Source organism: Ictalurus punctatus, chromosome 24 (genome assembly GCF_001660625.3).
Source record: "Ictalurus punctatus breed USDA103 chromosome 24, Coco_2.0, whole genome shotgun sequence".
NCBI classification, from domain to species: Eukaryota; Metazoa; Chordata; class Actinopteri; order Siluriformes; family Ictaluridae; genus Ictalurus; species Ictalurus punctatus.
The window spans coordinates 4269307-4283936 of record NC_030439.2 but is presented as its reverse complement, the minus strand read 5'-3'; the positions used below and the strand labels follow the sequence as shown (position 1 = coordinate 4283936).

The 14630-nt window shown below is 39.9% G+C and overlaps 1 protein-coding gene across 2 annotated transcripts in view; it reads left to right on the top strand.

Moving 5' to 3' along the window:
• The first annotated feature begins 530 nt into the window (after positions 1–530).
• The window catches only part of csmd3b (CUB and Sushi multiple domains 3b), a 489673-nt gene continuing 475573 nt past the window's right edge, over positions 531–14630 (top strand). For both annotated transcript variants that reach the window (XM_047150624.2, XM_047150623.2), the window contains exon 1: positions 531–887. In XM_047150624.2, coding sequence (XP_047006580.2) covers positions 542–887 — 346 coding nt within the window. In that variant the 5' untranslated portion in view covers positions 531–541. The remainder of the gene's footprint in view (positions 888–14630) is intronic.

Here is a 14630-nt window from a genome sequence, read left to right as displayed (position 1 = left end):
TAATGTATTACACGTTGACAGGATCATAAACAAAGTCCTGATGCTCCATCAGTGAGCCCAAAGGCCCAGTATAACCCCAGTGCTGCACCTACAGTGTTAAATGAGCTTAATACAGTGATTAATTAACTCATGAATCAGACCTAAACACTGCTGGTGGATTTTCTGTAACCTTACGCAAAAGTAACATCAGTAAAGGTCTACAGTGCATGCATTCACTCATGAATTGGGATTTAGTTTCAAAACTAATTCATTAATTTTTAAAAAAAAAAATAAATAAATAAAACTGCATGTCTTTATTTATTTGAATTCGTTTATCATATTAGCAGTTTATTTTAGGCTTTAATTGTTTTCTTTTCTCTGTGTAAAGCGTTAACATGGCTTACAGTCTTACTTAATTAATTGTTTTTTTGTTTTTTGTTTTTATCTTAAGCTGATCTTGTATCTCGAGAAAAACAAGTGTCTGAGGTGGAAATCTGGCCGCGCTCCTGTGGGCGAGCTCACGGCTCAGCGGCTTTCTCTTGCCCCTCTGTTTTTCGGTGAGATGGTTGAGTCCTGCTCGAGGTTGCCGCGCCACCCCGCCGCCGCCGTTCACTCGGAGCTGCGACGCGCGCGCGGACCGCAACGCGAGCGACTCACTGCGCTTCCGGCCGAGCCACGGAGAGAGCACGCGAGCGCACACCGACACGAGAGCCAGCTTCATGTGAATATGAGAACCAATGACGCACTGGGACGCGGCGCGAGAGCAACGGACGTCCTCACCGCCTTCGAGACACCAGGATGTATTAAATGTACTCGAGCGGACTTCTCCCGAGCGAGGAAAATGAGGATTAAACCGGGAGCGCTTATTTGGAGCCTTGTGTTTTTTACCACGGTCGCGTGTGTGCAGGGTGAGTCCTTTCGGGCTTTTCTGGGTTTGAACGCTCTCGGCTTTAGTTTTCTCCGTGCACCGGGCGCTGTGCGTGTGTTTGAGGGAAGTCAGCGCGAGCGCAGTCGGTGCTCTCCATAACGCAGGCGCTGATAAATATTCCTGCTGCATGCTCAGGCCAGCGCGTGAGCCCCTTATACCGCTCAAATCAGGGACAGAAGGGACGCAATATCACTCACAATTTAGGCGAATATGAGGAATAATTTCTTTAATGTTATTTATATAGATTAAGCACATTCCCTGAGATGTCATGCATCATATTGCGCGTTTTTTCCCCCTCCTCATTTTTCTCATGTGAAAAGTGCTACAAAATAACCTTTTAGGACAGAATCTGACCCGATGTGCTACGAATTAGTAAATGTCTGGAGAAAACGGCGGGTCTCATTGACAGGCAGTCGGTGAACCGGGGTGCTGCTCCTCATCGCCAATGTAAGCGCATGGGGAGGAAAATATCAAAGAGGCTCAAATCATCTCTATTACAGAGCAAATGATATATCTCATGCCAAGTCTATAATTATTCTAAACCCTACACTGTTTTTTTTTCTTCTTCTTCTTCTTCTCTCCAATGCATACTGATGGGCTGTGATTTCTCCGGCGGAACTGTTGCGCGCTCAGACACATGTAAAGCCCACCGCTGTATACGCACTGTATGTGTGTAAATGTGCACTCTTTTTAATACATGCCTGATTAGGAGTGCATGGTCTGCGTCTGCGCTGTCCGGTCTCTCCGGATTAATAGAAACTTGAAGTTGTTAGTGTGATTTGGAAATCAGATTTGTTCTAAGGTTGTTGCATCCTTTCAGCTCCTGGAAGTAAGACCCCTGGGTACCGTTTGTGCGCGGTGTACATCACGCTCGTTAGCACCGGGCATTTTAATTAGCACCGGAGTCTAATTCTTTAGAGCGCGTGCCAACTGGTCGGGAAGAATAGCGTCAAAAACGACTGCGTCATCAAATCCGCACAGAGCCCACGCACGACTAGACACCAACTCACCTGCTATCAGTACTATAGCGTCACTGTGTGCGTTTATGGACAAGGGCTTCCTTTTCACTTTGCCTTTGTAGCTGGGGGTATAATGGTGGCATTAAGGATCGGTGGATATGAGTAAGATGTTAGTTGGTCATCCGTCCACAGTAGGAGATGCCATCCTAAATCTAACAGCTGCAGTCCAGCTGCGTGATAAAAAGCCGTCACGCGGTGGCGGTATGACGAGATCCCGAGTAGAGTCACTGTCTGACTTTGTGCTCATCGTGTGTGTGTGTGTGTGTGTGTGTGTGTGTGTGTGTGAGAGAGAGAGAGAGAGAGAGAGAGAGAGAGAGTGAGAGTCAGTGAGTGAGTGAGTGAGTGTGTGAGAGTGTGTGTGTGTGAGAGAGAGAGAGAGTGAGTGTGTGTGTGTGTGTGTGTGTGTGTGTGTGTGTGTGTGTTTGTGAGAGAGAGAGTGAAGATACCCACAGTCTTTCCTAAAACAGCAGGAGCGAGTAGCTTTGAGACAGAGCGATTAAGTGTAATGACCAGAATTAAGTGGGCCTGTTTACCCAGCAGCATCTTCCTTATTTAATCTGATTTCCAGCTCTGTATGCTGAAAACAAGTTAGCTGAAAAGACACAGATAGGGCATCACTTTGAATGAAAGGTACCAACTGCAAAAAAAAAAAGAAAAAAAAAAAAGAAAGAAGAATCCTAAGTGTACCGTGCTGACCATCCCCATTAGAGTTAACACTTATTATTGCCAGAGAAGGCTAAAACAACAGTACTGATAGAGCACCATTATGAAAACTGATTTTCAGGCTTGACACTTCAAGATGTCAGAAATTTAACCCTGAGGAGAATGCAATTTCATAAACCGTACATGATATGTTTTTTTTTTTTTTTTTTTTTTTTTGCATCTATAAATGTAGTTAAGAAGCATACAGTTTCTGTTTGGAATTAAACATTTCACATGGTTTTCACGCATAGCTTCTAATCTCATAGCTTCTAATCTCATAGTTTCTAATCTCATAGCTTCTCCTAACAACACAAAGGGCAGTTTTCTACATCAGGGCAGTAGGGGGTTAATGGTTAAAGGCACTGGGTTACTAATCAGAAGGTCCAGGGGTTCATTGCCCACCAATGCCAAGCTGACACTGTTGGGCAATCATGTCTCACCCCCAATTTCCTAACAAGCTGAGATCTGTGAAGAAAGAATTTCACTGTACTATAATGTATATGTGACAAGTAAGGCTTCTTGTCTTATTGATGTTCAACTGACATATCAAAATAAGCTGCTTTTCAGAATTACATTAGTGCTGATTTGAGCCTAAGTGCAGTTACCTCAAGGAAAAGCTGTACGCTCTGTAAAAAGCAGATCTCTCAGAACAATACTACTAATCTATAGCTTAGACCAGGCAGCAGTAGAGGACATAGGATGCAATTAAACCATTTGCAGTATGAATGCCAAGTCCTTCTTGAACAGCTCTGTCATAATATATTACAAGGCCGTGTCTACACTAATGCAGATACATTTTAAAACCCAGAGGTTTTTCTAGATTTTTAGCTTTTGTCAACGTTAAAATTTAGGCAAACTTAAAACACTGGAATTTTCTAACCACAGAAACACATGTTTTAGATAAAAAAAAAAAAACTCTTGTATGTCACATTCTTTAGTACAGTGAGGGAAAGAAGTATTTGATCCCCTGCTGATTTTGTACGTTTGCCCACTGACAAAGAAATGATCATTCTATAATTTTAATGGTAGTTGTATTTGAACAGTGAGAGACAGAATAACAACAAGAAAATCCAGAAAAACGCACGTCAAAAATTATATAAATTGATTTGCATTTTAATGAGGGAAATATGTGTTTGACCCCTCTGCAAAACATGACTTAGTACTTGCTGGCAAAACCCTTGTTGGCAATCACAGAGGTCAGACGTTTCTTGTAGTTGGCCACCAGGTTTGCACACATCTCAGGAGGGATTTTGTCCCACTCCTCTTTGCAGATCTTCTCCAAGTCATTAAGGTTTCGAGGCTGATGTTTGGTAACTCGAACCTTCAGCTCTCTCCACAGATTTTCTATGGGATTAAGGTCTGGAGACTGGCTAGGCCACTCCAGGACCTTAATGTGCTTCTTCTTGAGCCACTCCTTTGTTGCCTTGGCCGTGTGTTTTGGGTCATTGTCATGCTGGAATACCCATCCACGACCCATTTTCAATGCCCTGGCTGAGGGAAGGAGGTTCTCACCCAAGATTTGAGGGTACATGGCCCCGTCCATCGTCCCTTTGATGCGGTGAAGTTGTCCTGTCCCCTTAGCAGAAAAACACCCCCAAAGCATAATGTTTCCACCTCCTTGTTTGACGGTGGGGATGGTGTTCTTGGGGTCATAGGCAGCATTCCTCCTCCTCCAAACATGGCGAGTTAAGTTGATGCCAAAGAGCTCCATTTTGGTCTCATATGACCACAACACTTTCACCCAGTTGTCCTCTGAATCATTCAGATGTTCATTGGCAAACTTCAGATGGGCATGTATATGTGCTTTCTTGAGCAGCGGACCTTGCGCGTGCTGCAGGATTTCAGTCCTTCACGGCGTAGTGTGTTACCAATTGTTTTCTTGGTGACTATGGTCCCAGCTGCCTTGAGATCATTGACAAGATCCTCCCGTGTACTTCTGGGCTGATTCCTCACTGTTCTCATGATCATTGCAACTCCACGAGGTGAGATCTTGCATGGAGCCCCAGGCCGAGGGAGATTGACAGTTCTTTTGTGTTTCTTCCATTTGCGAATAATCGCACCAACTGTTGTCACCTTCTCGCCAAGCTGCTTGGCAATGGTCTTGTATCCCATTCCAGACTTGTGTAGGTCTACAATCTTGTCCCTGACATCCTTGGAGAGCTCTTTGGTCTTGGCCATGGTTAAGAGTTTGGAATCTGATTGATTGATTGCTTCTGTGGACAGGTGTCTTTTATACAGGTAACGAGCTGAGATTAGGAGAACTCCCTTTAAGAGTGTGCTCCTAATCTCAGCTCGTTACCTGTATAAAAGACACCTGCGAGCCAGAAATCTTTCTGATTGAGAGGGGGTCAAATACATATTTCCCTCATTAAAATGCAAATCAATTTATAACATTTTTGACATGCGTTTTTCTGGATTTTCTTGTTGTTATTCTGTCTCTCACTGTTCAAATACAACTACCATTAAAGTTATAGACTGATCATTTCTTTGTCAGTGGGCAAACGTGCAAAATCAGCAGGGGATCAAATACTTCTTTCCCTCACTGTATGTTGGGAGTTAGAAGATGACTTGATGAGTGTTCTCAAAATGGGTTCATATTTACAGTTAAGGGTGATGCACATACTACTTACAAAGGGCAGTGGTGGCTCAACGGTTAAGTCTCTGGGTTGTTACTCAAAAGGGCGGGGGTTCAAGCCCCAGCACTGCCAGGCTGCCATTGTTGGGCCCTTGAGCAAGGCCCTTAACACCTCTCTGCTCCATTGCTGACCCTGAACTTCTTAACAAGCTGGGATATGCGAAGAAAAGAATTTCGCTGTGCTGTAATGTATATGTGACAAATAAAGGCTTCTTCTACTTACAGTAGCTTTGGGTTGATGTTGGAATACATAGAGTTCATAGTAACAGTCTTTTTTTAAAGCCAGAATAGCAACAGAGTTGTACCCCACAGCCATCTTGTGTAAAATCAGTTTTTTTTTCCCCCTAGATACTTGAGATGTTTCAATTGCAAATGAACAATTCAAGGATGCCTTATGCAGTAAGGAGTAAAACATGATAGGGCATGCTTTTATTGGAAAATATTCAGCGTAGAGGTTGTTTTATTTATTTTATTTTACTTATTAATACCACAGCAATTTCCAAATGTGTGAACATTTTGTGTAAAATAAAGGATGAGATCATGCTTTTTATATTGAAGAATAGCTGATATTCATGATATGAACTTGCACTATAAACCTCTGGCATCTTCTAGTATCACAAGGAGCTGTCATGCATCATACAATGTATCTCCTGCTGTGAGATCAATAAACATTTTTAAAGATTTTTTTTTTAATACCAAAAATAATGAAAGGGACATTCCCTTTTGGATATCTGAACTTTAATCGTACGTGTCATGGATTCCTCTAACAGTTTTTTTTTTCCTTTTTCAAGAAATGTTGATGCTGTGACATAATCAAAATGAAATCTGAATTCTTAAAGTAGTTACAGAACAAAGTATAACAGAACAAACCACAAGACAAAAGCATTAGCTTCCTACCTTGTCTTGCATATTTGCTATTTATTGCGACTAAAGTTTAATACTCTACATTGGCAGTATAAATAGTTATGTTCAGCATGAAGCTTTAACACAAAATCATACTTAGATCAATAACTTCATAGCTTTGTCAGTGTGATTGCTAGATATCTGCCATTGTGTGCTGGTCTAGATAGTTATCAATGCTCATGGGTACACAGTGGCAGAATAGATTATTTATTTCATTTTATACCACAACACGATTGAATTCTTCAATCCTATTGGTCAAAAAGAGTGCATTACTTTCGTATAACAGAATGATCTGTTATGTGTGATTTTTTTTTTTTTTTTTTACATATGTAACACTGGTATTCCAACATATTTCCATTTGCTGCCCTAATCCCCTAAATTCCCTAATAACAACAGACCTAGAACCAGTTTTTCCTTCTGTCCTCGTAATTTCTTCCACCATGCCTCAAATAATGTGGCTGACTACAGATCAGTAAATAGGAGGGTGATGTGTCTACACTATGTTGAGCATAGACTACTGACCTGCTGGCGAAGAGCCCCAAGGGTACTAATTAATAGCAAGCAAGAGGGACAGTGCTTGGTGCGTTGTACTGTGGACATATGATGATATTGGCTGCACGTGTGTGTGTGTGTGTGTGTGTGTGTGTGTGTGTGTGTGTGTGTGTGATTGCATTTACTTATTGTATGAAAGAAGGTTTTTAATCTGCATGAGCCAAGCAGGCTGTTTGAGCCAGGTGCAGAGCAGGGCTATTAGAGTCCCCAGATGTCTGCAGGCTAACAATTTTCAAATGCTGCTGTGCTACTCGGAGGGAATGTACATTTGTGTTCGTATGTGTGAATCATAGGCCAGCATGGCAATAAATTTGTGTCTACAATGGTGTATATGTATGTGCACTCCAGTTGGTGTACAAGTGTTTTGCATTTTCTGTCAATTGATAAATGGCATGCTGCACTTAGCATGGTAGTAGGTCTGGTGGGAAATTGAACACTGCCAGCAAAATAAATTTACTGCATGCTTCCTGTTACCATTTACCTGTGAGTACTACATAAAAACTGCTAAATAATGATTTGAATACAATGTGTAAAGGAGGACTTTGAGATTTGCGTGTTCCCAGCAGAGCCGTGCTTGTTGTTCCCACTGTTTCTACCACTTGTATCACTTTTTTTTTAATCCTTTGTGAGTAGAATCAATCTAAGCAAAATGATCAATCTAACCTCTCTAAATAGCTGGGCCTTACGTGAATGTTTGGGGATTTACCAAGTATGCATCACTAACAGTTTTGGCTTGTTACAAGATCTTTAGTGATTCAATGGAACCATAGCTTCTCTACTACAGCATTTTCTTCAGATCACAGAGCAACATATAGGTTGAAATGAAGTTAACAGCATGTGGGCATTAACTTACACAGGGCCCCTGTCGCACACACACACACACACACACACACACACACACACACACACACCAATTCATGGCACTCTCATAATCCATTCACTTCAAATCTAAGCTTTTCAAGAGCCCCCCCTTGTAGCCAGGTCTCCTAGCCCAGTAGACCTGGTCAGTAATCAATCCCTGACAAAGACTGATTGTTTGGCTGGTATGTGTGCTTATGTCTGAACTGGTGTTTATCTGAAACAGCTTATATTGCACAAAGCATTTACAGAAAAAAGTATTTATGTATTAAATGGGACAAGAATAAAAAAAAAGACAAGAATGATGAACCTAGGACATGCACTTGGAGTGAGGTGCTTGCATGAGTATGAGATGCCCTTGTTAAATCTGCTGCAACTAAAAATCCATATCAGTGATGGAGAAGGCCATGGGGTGTAGTTTCAAGTTTGACAGATTCATATTCACCAGTATGATAAATGCAAGGATGTCACTCACTAACTGTCCCGAAGGGTTTCATTTGGATAGTAGGCATCAGCCATCAATAAGTATGCTGCTAAGTGTGTGAAGCCAGCCTTCCAGTGAGCCACAAAAACTGCATCCCAGTTACGCAGGTACGAGTGTAGCCTCTGGTTAACTATTGCAGCTGTGAGGTAGCATGGCATGGATGCTTATCTCACAGCGTTTCTCAAAGTCTTATTACTAAATGATTCATCTCTCTGTCCCACACTGCAAAATCAGCAGGACTCAAGATTCAGAGATCAGTGGTTAGCAGGCATAGTGTCTGTGCATGACTTCATCTAATAAAATGCAACAAAATCCTTCTTGCTCTTAATTCCTACCCATTGTTTTTGGTTTGTAGATCCCTAAGTGCTATAGCTATATATGTGAGACTAGATCAGACAAAATATATCTGATCAGATTATTATCTATGGTTAATGATAGATCATTATCTTTTGCAGGGATGTGGGAACGCAATTTACATTGGTGGTGCTGGAATTTTAAGCAGCATACTTACATGCACCATCTGTATATTATTATTATATTAGCAGTTGGAGTTGAAGTTAAAAGAATCCTGAAAGTTGGAGGCACACCCATATGTGGTTCTTCCCTAAACTGTTGCCACAATGTTTTAAAGTACACAATTTTATAGGATGTCTTTGTATGCTGTAGCATTGAAATTTCCCTTCACTGGAACTAAGAGGCCCAAACCTGTTCCAGCCTGACAGTTCTCCTGGACACAAAGCGAGGTCCATAAAGACATGACTTGCCAAAGTTGGAGAGGAAGAGCTCAATGTCCCGCACAGAACCCTGACCTCAACCCTACTGAACACCTTTGGGATAAATTGAAACGTTGACTCCAAAAAAAATAGTGGAAAGTCTTTCCAAAAGAGTAGGTTATGATACCTGTAAAGGTGGGACTAAATAGGATGTTCAAAAAGCAGTGTGTTAAGGTCAGGTGTCGATAAAAGTTTTGCCATATGGTGTATATATCTATTGGTCAGAATTAGTAAAACAATCAAAACTCTATTTCAGTATATGGTGTTAACAGTGTAGAGTGTATCTCAATGATTAAATGTAGAAATGCCTAGCGATGTACACTTTTCTAGAACAGTTGATGTTCCACTGGACAGTGAAATCGACTCAGTTTTCAGGTTGAGATACCTTTGGTCAAATTAGTCACACTGACATTAAACTGCTACAGGGTGCTTATCTATTTGTATAGTGACCTGGAAGGTTTAAAAAGTATGTATGATGTCACCTGGCAGCTACGTTGGAAATATGTCATTGTCTCATTGAGAATCTGTGAATTGGCTAAGCTTGGGTGTTTGGGTCAAGAGATAATTCGTTTGATGCCTTAAGCGGCTCACTCCTCAAGTCCATATTCAATATTTGTTATGTATATACCTATACATCACTAGCTGCATTTAGGTTTCTATGTTTTGGAAGTAGGTAATTTCTTTTCAGCTGTACTAATCGTTCTGCTCATTAGATTATGCATTATTTTGTATTTCTGATCGCTTTCAAATGCTATTAATCTTTAGAAGTCTGGATGTGTTGCACATGACTGGACAACCCTTTTTTTTTTTTTTTTTTTTTTTTTAAGCAGAAGTCTTATACTTGTTCAACCTAGACCCGCATTCCAGAGAGCCCATAACTAACGTACGCTTGGCCAGCGATGGCTCGTGAATCCCTTGTCAATTTCTAAATCACCAATTATTCCTGTAGATATGACACAAGGTCAGTTGTGAAGAGCAGCAGCCCAAGAAATAAAAGATCCCTTGTAGATGTATAGGAGATGTCCTCCCTGTGTGCATTGAGAGATGTGCGTTGGATCTCCTGTCTTTCTCGTCTATGTTTCTTGTCCCATTGTTGAGTGCTGTGGATCATTTAGTACAGTGAATGATGCATCTTTACTCTCATAGTTTCACAAGGGTGTTTTGATTACCATCATGCTGGGATGCTTAGTGAAGAGGCAAAGTGGTTGGCAGTTTTGCTTTCTTAAATTCCTGTGTTAAGTATCTGTGACTGATTTTCAACGATAGTTACAAAGCTCTTTTTATAGAAATGTTTCACTGCCAATGCAAATTCTGTTTATTTCTAGTTTAGTTCAAGAGTAAGTGTTGATGTGAAGAAAACATGTAGACTAGCTACATAAGTGAAACAGGGGCAATCTCTGTATAACCACTAAGGCACAACACATAAGAAACCTGATTCATGTACGTGTTCTGGGCTGGTGGCCACAGCTGGACAGAGCTCTGGACAACACAGACCTCTAACCTTTTATACCTGGGGATCCTGTTGCAACAGTGACCACAGCTGCTGACTCTGTGGTCATTGTGAATCACACCATAAATTTTCAGTTTTAAAAAGGACTACCTCATGCTTTCCTACTTCTGTGGAATATATATGTGTGAAGAAAAATGTTTTGAGATTTGTTTCCTTGTTCCAAATTTTGGCACATGGGCATAAATATTTACTATGCATATATATATTCATATAATATTCTTGGCACAGGAGACCTCAGAAAAATGTATCAAGTAAATTTACACTTTAAGGAGAATTGCCAGGTAGTTACTGTAATATGTGTTTACAGTAATGGTTTATTGTATGGTACTATAGGGCCGGCTGTGGATCAGGTGGTAGAGCGGGTTGTCCACTAATCGTAGGGTTGGCAGTTCGATTCCTGGCCCACATGACTCCACATGCCGAAGTGTTCTTGGGCAAGACACTGAACCCCAAGTTGCTCCCAATAGCAAGTTAGTGCCTTGCATGGCAGCTCTGCTACCATTGGTGTGTGTGTGTGTGAATGGGTGAATGAGACACAGTGTAAAGCTCTGTGGATAAAAGTGCTATATAACGATTTACCATTTACTATAGAGTGCAAAGCTGTATTTGTACAGGGATATATACTGTTAACATTATTTTATCAGAAAAATCACTGCTGCAGTTGTAAAGTGTGATGTTTGAATGTTTGATGCATATAAAAGGTACATACATCGTAATAACCTATTAAACAAAATGTATTTATTAAAGCATTGAATTAATTAGAGATCGACTGAGAAAATGAATGAACTGATAAAACTGATACTGAAGGAAAACATAAAATACAAGTAAAATATTTCTGAACTTTTATTTCTGATTGATTAATCTGCAAATCTGATCAATCGGTCGACCCCTAGAGTTAACTAAAGTAGCTTTTCCAAGTAGCTAACTTTGCTAGCAAGATTTTATAATGTTCTGTGACAGCAGGGGCTTTAACTGTAATCAAGATTTAACTGTAGTCAAGCTCATTTTCAGTCTTTTTCAACTGAAAACTGGTAAAAGTTTATATTTGTAATGCAGATGATCTATTTACTAGCTATAGTAAATATAGGTAGCTTTAGCGAATGTTAGTTATCTAGCTAGGTTAACAGGTCTCTTGTCAGGTCTACTGTACACTACCTTTACCCAGCTTTTAAACTTGTTGAACTTATCCTGATTTACTGATATTATTGAAACTATTCTGTTATAGTAAAATCTAAGCAAACAATAACTGCAAGAATAGAGTAGAAATGAGTCTCCTTTCTTGCTTCAATGCTTTTTGGTCATAGATTTGCAGTAAACCTAAAGATGCTGTAAATTTTACTATGTTATTACAATACAGTGACTGCAGCATTATAGTAGCTATACAGTAAGGTCATTTGATACTGTATAACCTGCTGGTACCACAAATATTTACCAAGAATACCATTCTGTATTGTATTGTAAAACACATTTTCAAATTTTATACTGGTTTAAACACCGTATTTTATTGTAGAAATTAGAGGAATTCTTATATTATAATTGCAGTCATAGGTGCAGTTAATCTGCACAAATCTTTATCCAATATCTACTTGCTTCATCAACGCACTACCAAGGGACCACCACTGACCAGATATTATTCAAGTGGTGGACCGTTCTCAGCAGACTGGTGATGTTGTTATAGCAATATGTTATTTTATTTATTTATTATTATTATTAATTAATTTATTTATTTTGTGTGTGTGTTATTTGAAATGTTTTTTATTCATTTGGGATGTCTGTATTTTTTTTTTCCTTCCAAAATATTTTTATTGAGAAAGAAAACATACTACCTGTCACATAGCAACAATACCATTGTCATTTTTTGTTATACTTACATATACACACATACATACATAAGCAATGATATGTTAGTGTGTGTGGCGCTTGGGCAGCAGAGTTGCTGGAGTTTTAAGCTGTTGTTACTGGCTACTTTATTAAACATACCTTCTTTAGTATTGTTGGAGACTATAGATTATTTTTTTCATGCAGAATTTGTGTTAATCATCCTTTAGAATTTCACTGGTGATCAGTTTCTAGCCAGAGATCTTTTGTTGGTTGGATATTTTTGGTTGACTGATCTCATCCCAGCAGTCACATTGAGTTAAGAAATCCTGCACCTGATACTGTCATACCAGTGCCAGGCACAATACCATGCCACTACCATGTTGGGGTTACTACTCAGTAAAATCCCTAGTGTTGAATTAACACCCAGAGTGTTTATTTGAGTCCAATGCTATGTGAATTGAACACTATGGGTGTTAAATCAATACTGGTGATTTTGCTGTGTACTGTGCTGAGAATGATCAATCACTACTACAACACTTATATGGTCAGGAGTGGGTGATCCTATGGTGGTCCCCACCACTCCTCTCCCTAGCCACTGCTATCAGGAATTCAAATAGCTTAGCTTGGTTAACGTTGAAGAATTGTTTTTGTCCACATAACACATAGTTCATTGCCTCCATATCCTCCGTTTTCCTAGCATTTTTTTTGTTTTGTTTTTATCTTGGTTTGTTAATGGTTTGGTTTTTTTGTTTGGTTGTTGCTGTTATTTTTTTGCCAGACATTTTCATGGCAAGTCGCAGTTATTAGGCTTATTGCTCTCAATTTCACGAACCATGGATAGTGGACAGTGGGGTTTTTGGTTTGGACATTGAAATTTATTCAGTTAGTATTACATGATTTTGTAGTTTGGCTTAAATTGTGCTTCAAATTGTATGACTTAGCTTATTATTCATACAACATTTGAGTCTGTGGACCTATGGACTACTGGAATTTTGTGGGTACCCCATGGGCTGTAGGCCCCTAAAATTGCCCCCACAATGCAACTCCTTTCACTCCATTGCAACGGCCATGCTTCCAGCCATGTTGTTGATTAAGGTAAAACAGATAACATTTAACCTTTCTACATCAGCTACTTGGCAAATGAACATTTAAGGGCATACAGTATAAGAACAAATTTTGTTCAGGAAGGCATTCAACTGAATCATTCTTAATGTCTGTCTCATTAAATCTACTGTTATTTAATATGAGGTTATCCATCAGTAATAACCTGAAGCATGGCGGTGACCTTGTTGATAAAGATACAATGTAAGTGCATTTAGTGTAGAAAAAAATATGAAAAAACCCCTTGATTTCACATAAAAATCTCTTCAGCATAGTGTTTCATTTGGGAAAAGCCTGGAGCCCACTTCTTTTGTTTTTTCTGTTGCTAGGTAGAAGACTTATGTGACATTATGTAGCCTTTTAAATATTACATCAGGCAAAAGGTAGAACTTCTTTTAGCGCTTCTTTTTTCCATCCATCTATTTTCCATACCATTTATACTACACGGCATCACGGAAGAGCTTGGAGCCTAACTCGGGCATGTCGGGGCACAAGGTGGGAGACACTCTGGACAGGGTGCCAACCCATCGTAGGGCACAATTGCACACACATTCACACCCTACGGATGATTTGGAAATGGAAATTAGCCAGTCTTTTGGACTGGGGGAGGAAACCGGAGTATACAGAGGAAACACAGGGTGATGGTGGGATTCCGGCCCCCAGCCCTGGAGCTACGAGGCAAACGTGATAACCAGTAGGCTACCGTGCCCCCCTGCCCCTTTTTTTTATATTTATACATTTTATATGAAATGTTTAAATGTATTAAATGTTTACCTTTTACTGCAAAATATGCTGTATGCTTCATGTTGTACTTTTCTCTTGCATCTGTGTGTTTTGGGATAAATTAAACAAAAATATAACAGGCCTTGTAGTGGAGGCAAAACAGACAATTATTGCCTCTGGGAGAGCACAGGTTGTGATAGCATACAGAACAGCAGGGGTTTCACAAAGTTTTCACTAAGTGTCTTCAGCTACCACTCTAAAGAATTTATGCTTCTGGGAAACTTCAATAACCATCAGCACAGTGGGAACAGTTGAACTACTGCTGTGATTGTTAAGGTGATAAACTCCAATATTGTGCAGTAAACAAGAAGAACTCAGGCATGCATTACTGATACAGTACTGGAAAAAAAAACAAGCACGGGCCATTTCTAATTAAAGTAAAGCATACATGTTGCTTTTCAATTGTGGAAAGTCGTAAATCCCTCTAATTACTAAGGGACTTTTGTTTTACTACATTTTTTTTCCAAATATCCCCAGAATTTGCCAGCCATAATTGTCTTGCAGGGAGAAGTATGGTAATGAGCTCTGCTTATATTAGTTTTCCTGAAATTGATAAACTTCAGTTGAGGAGACCAAAAGCCT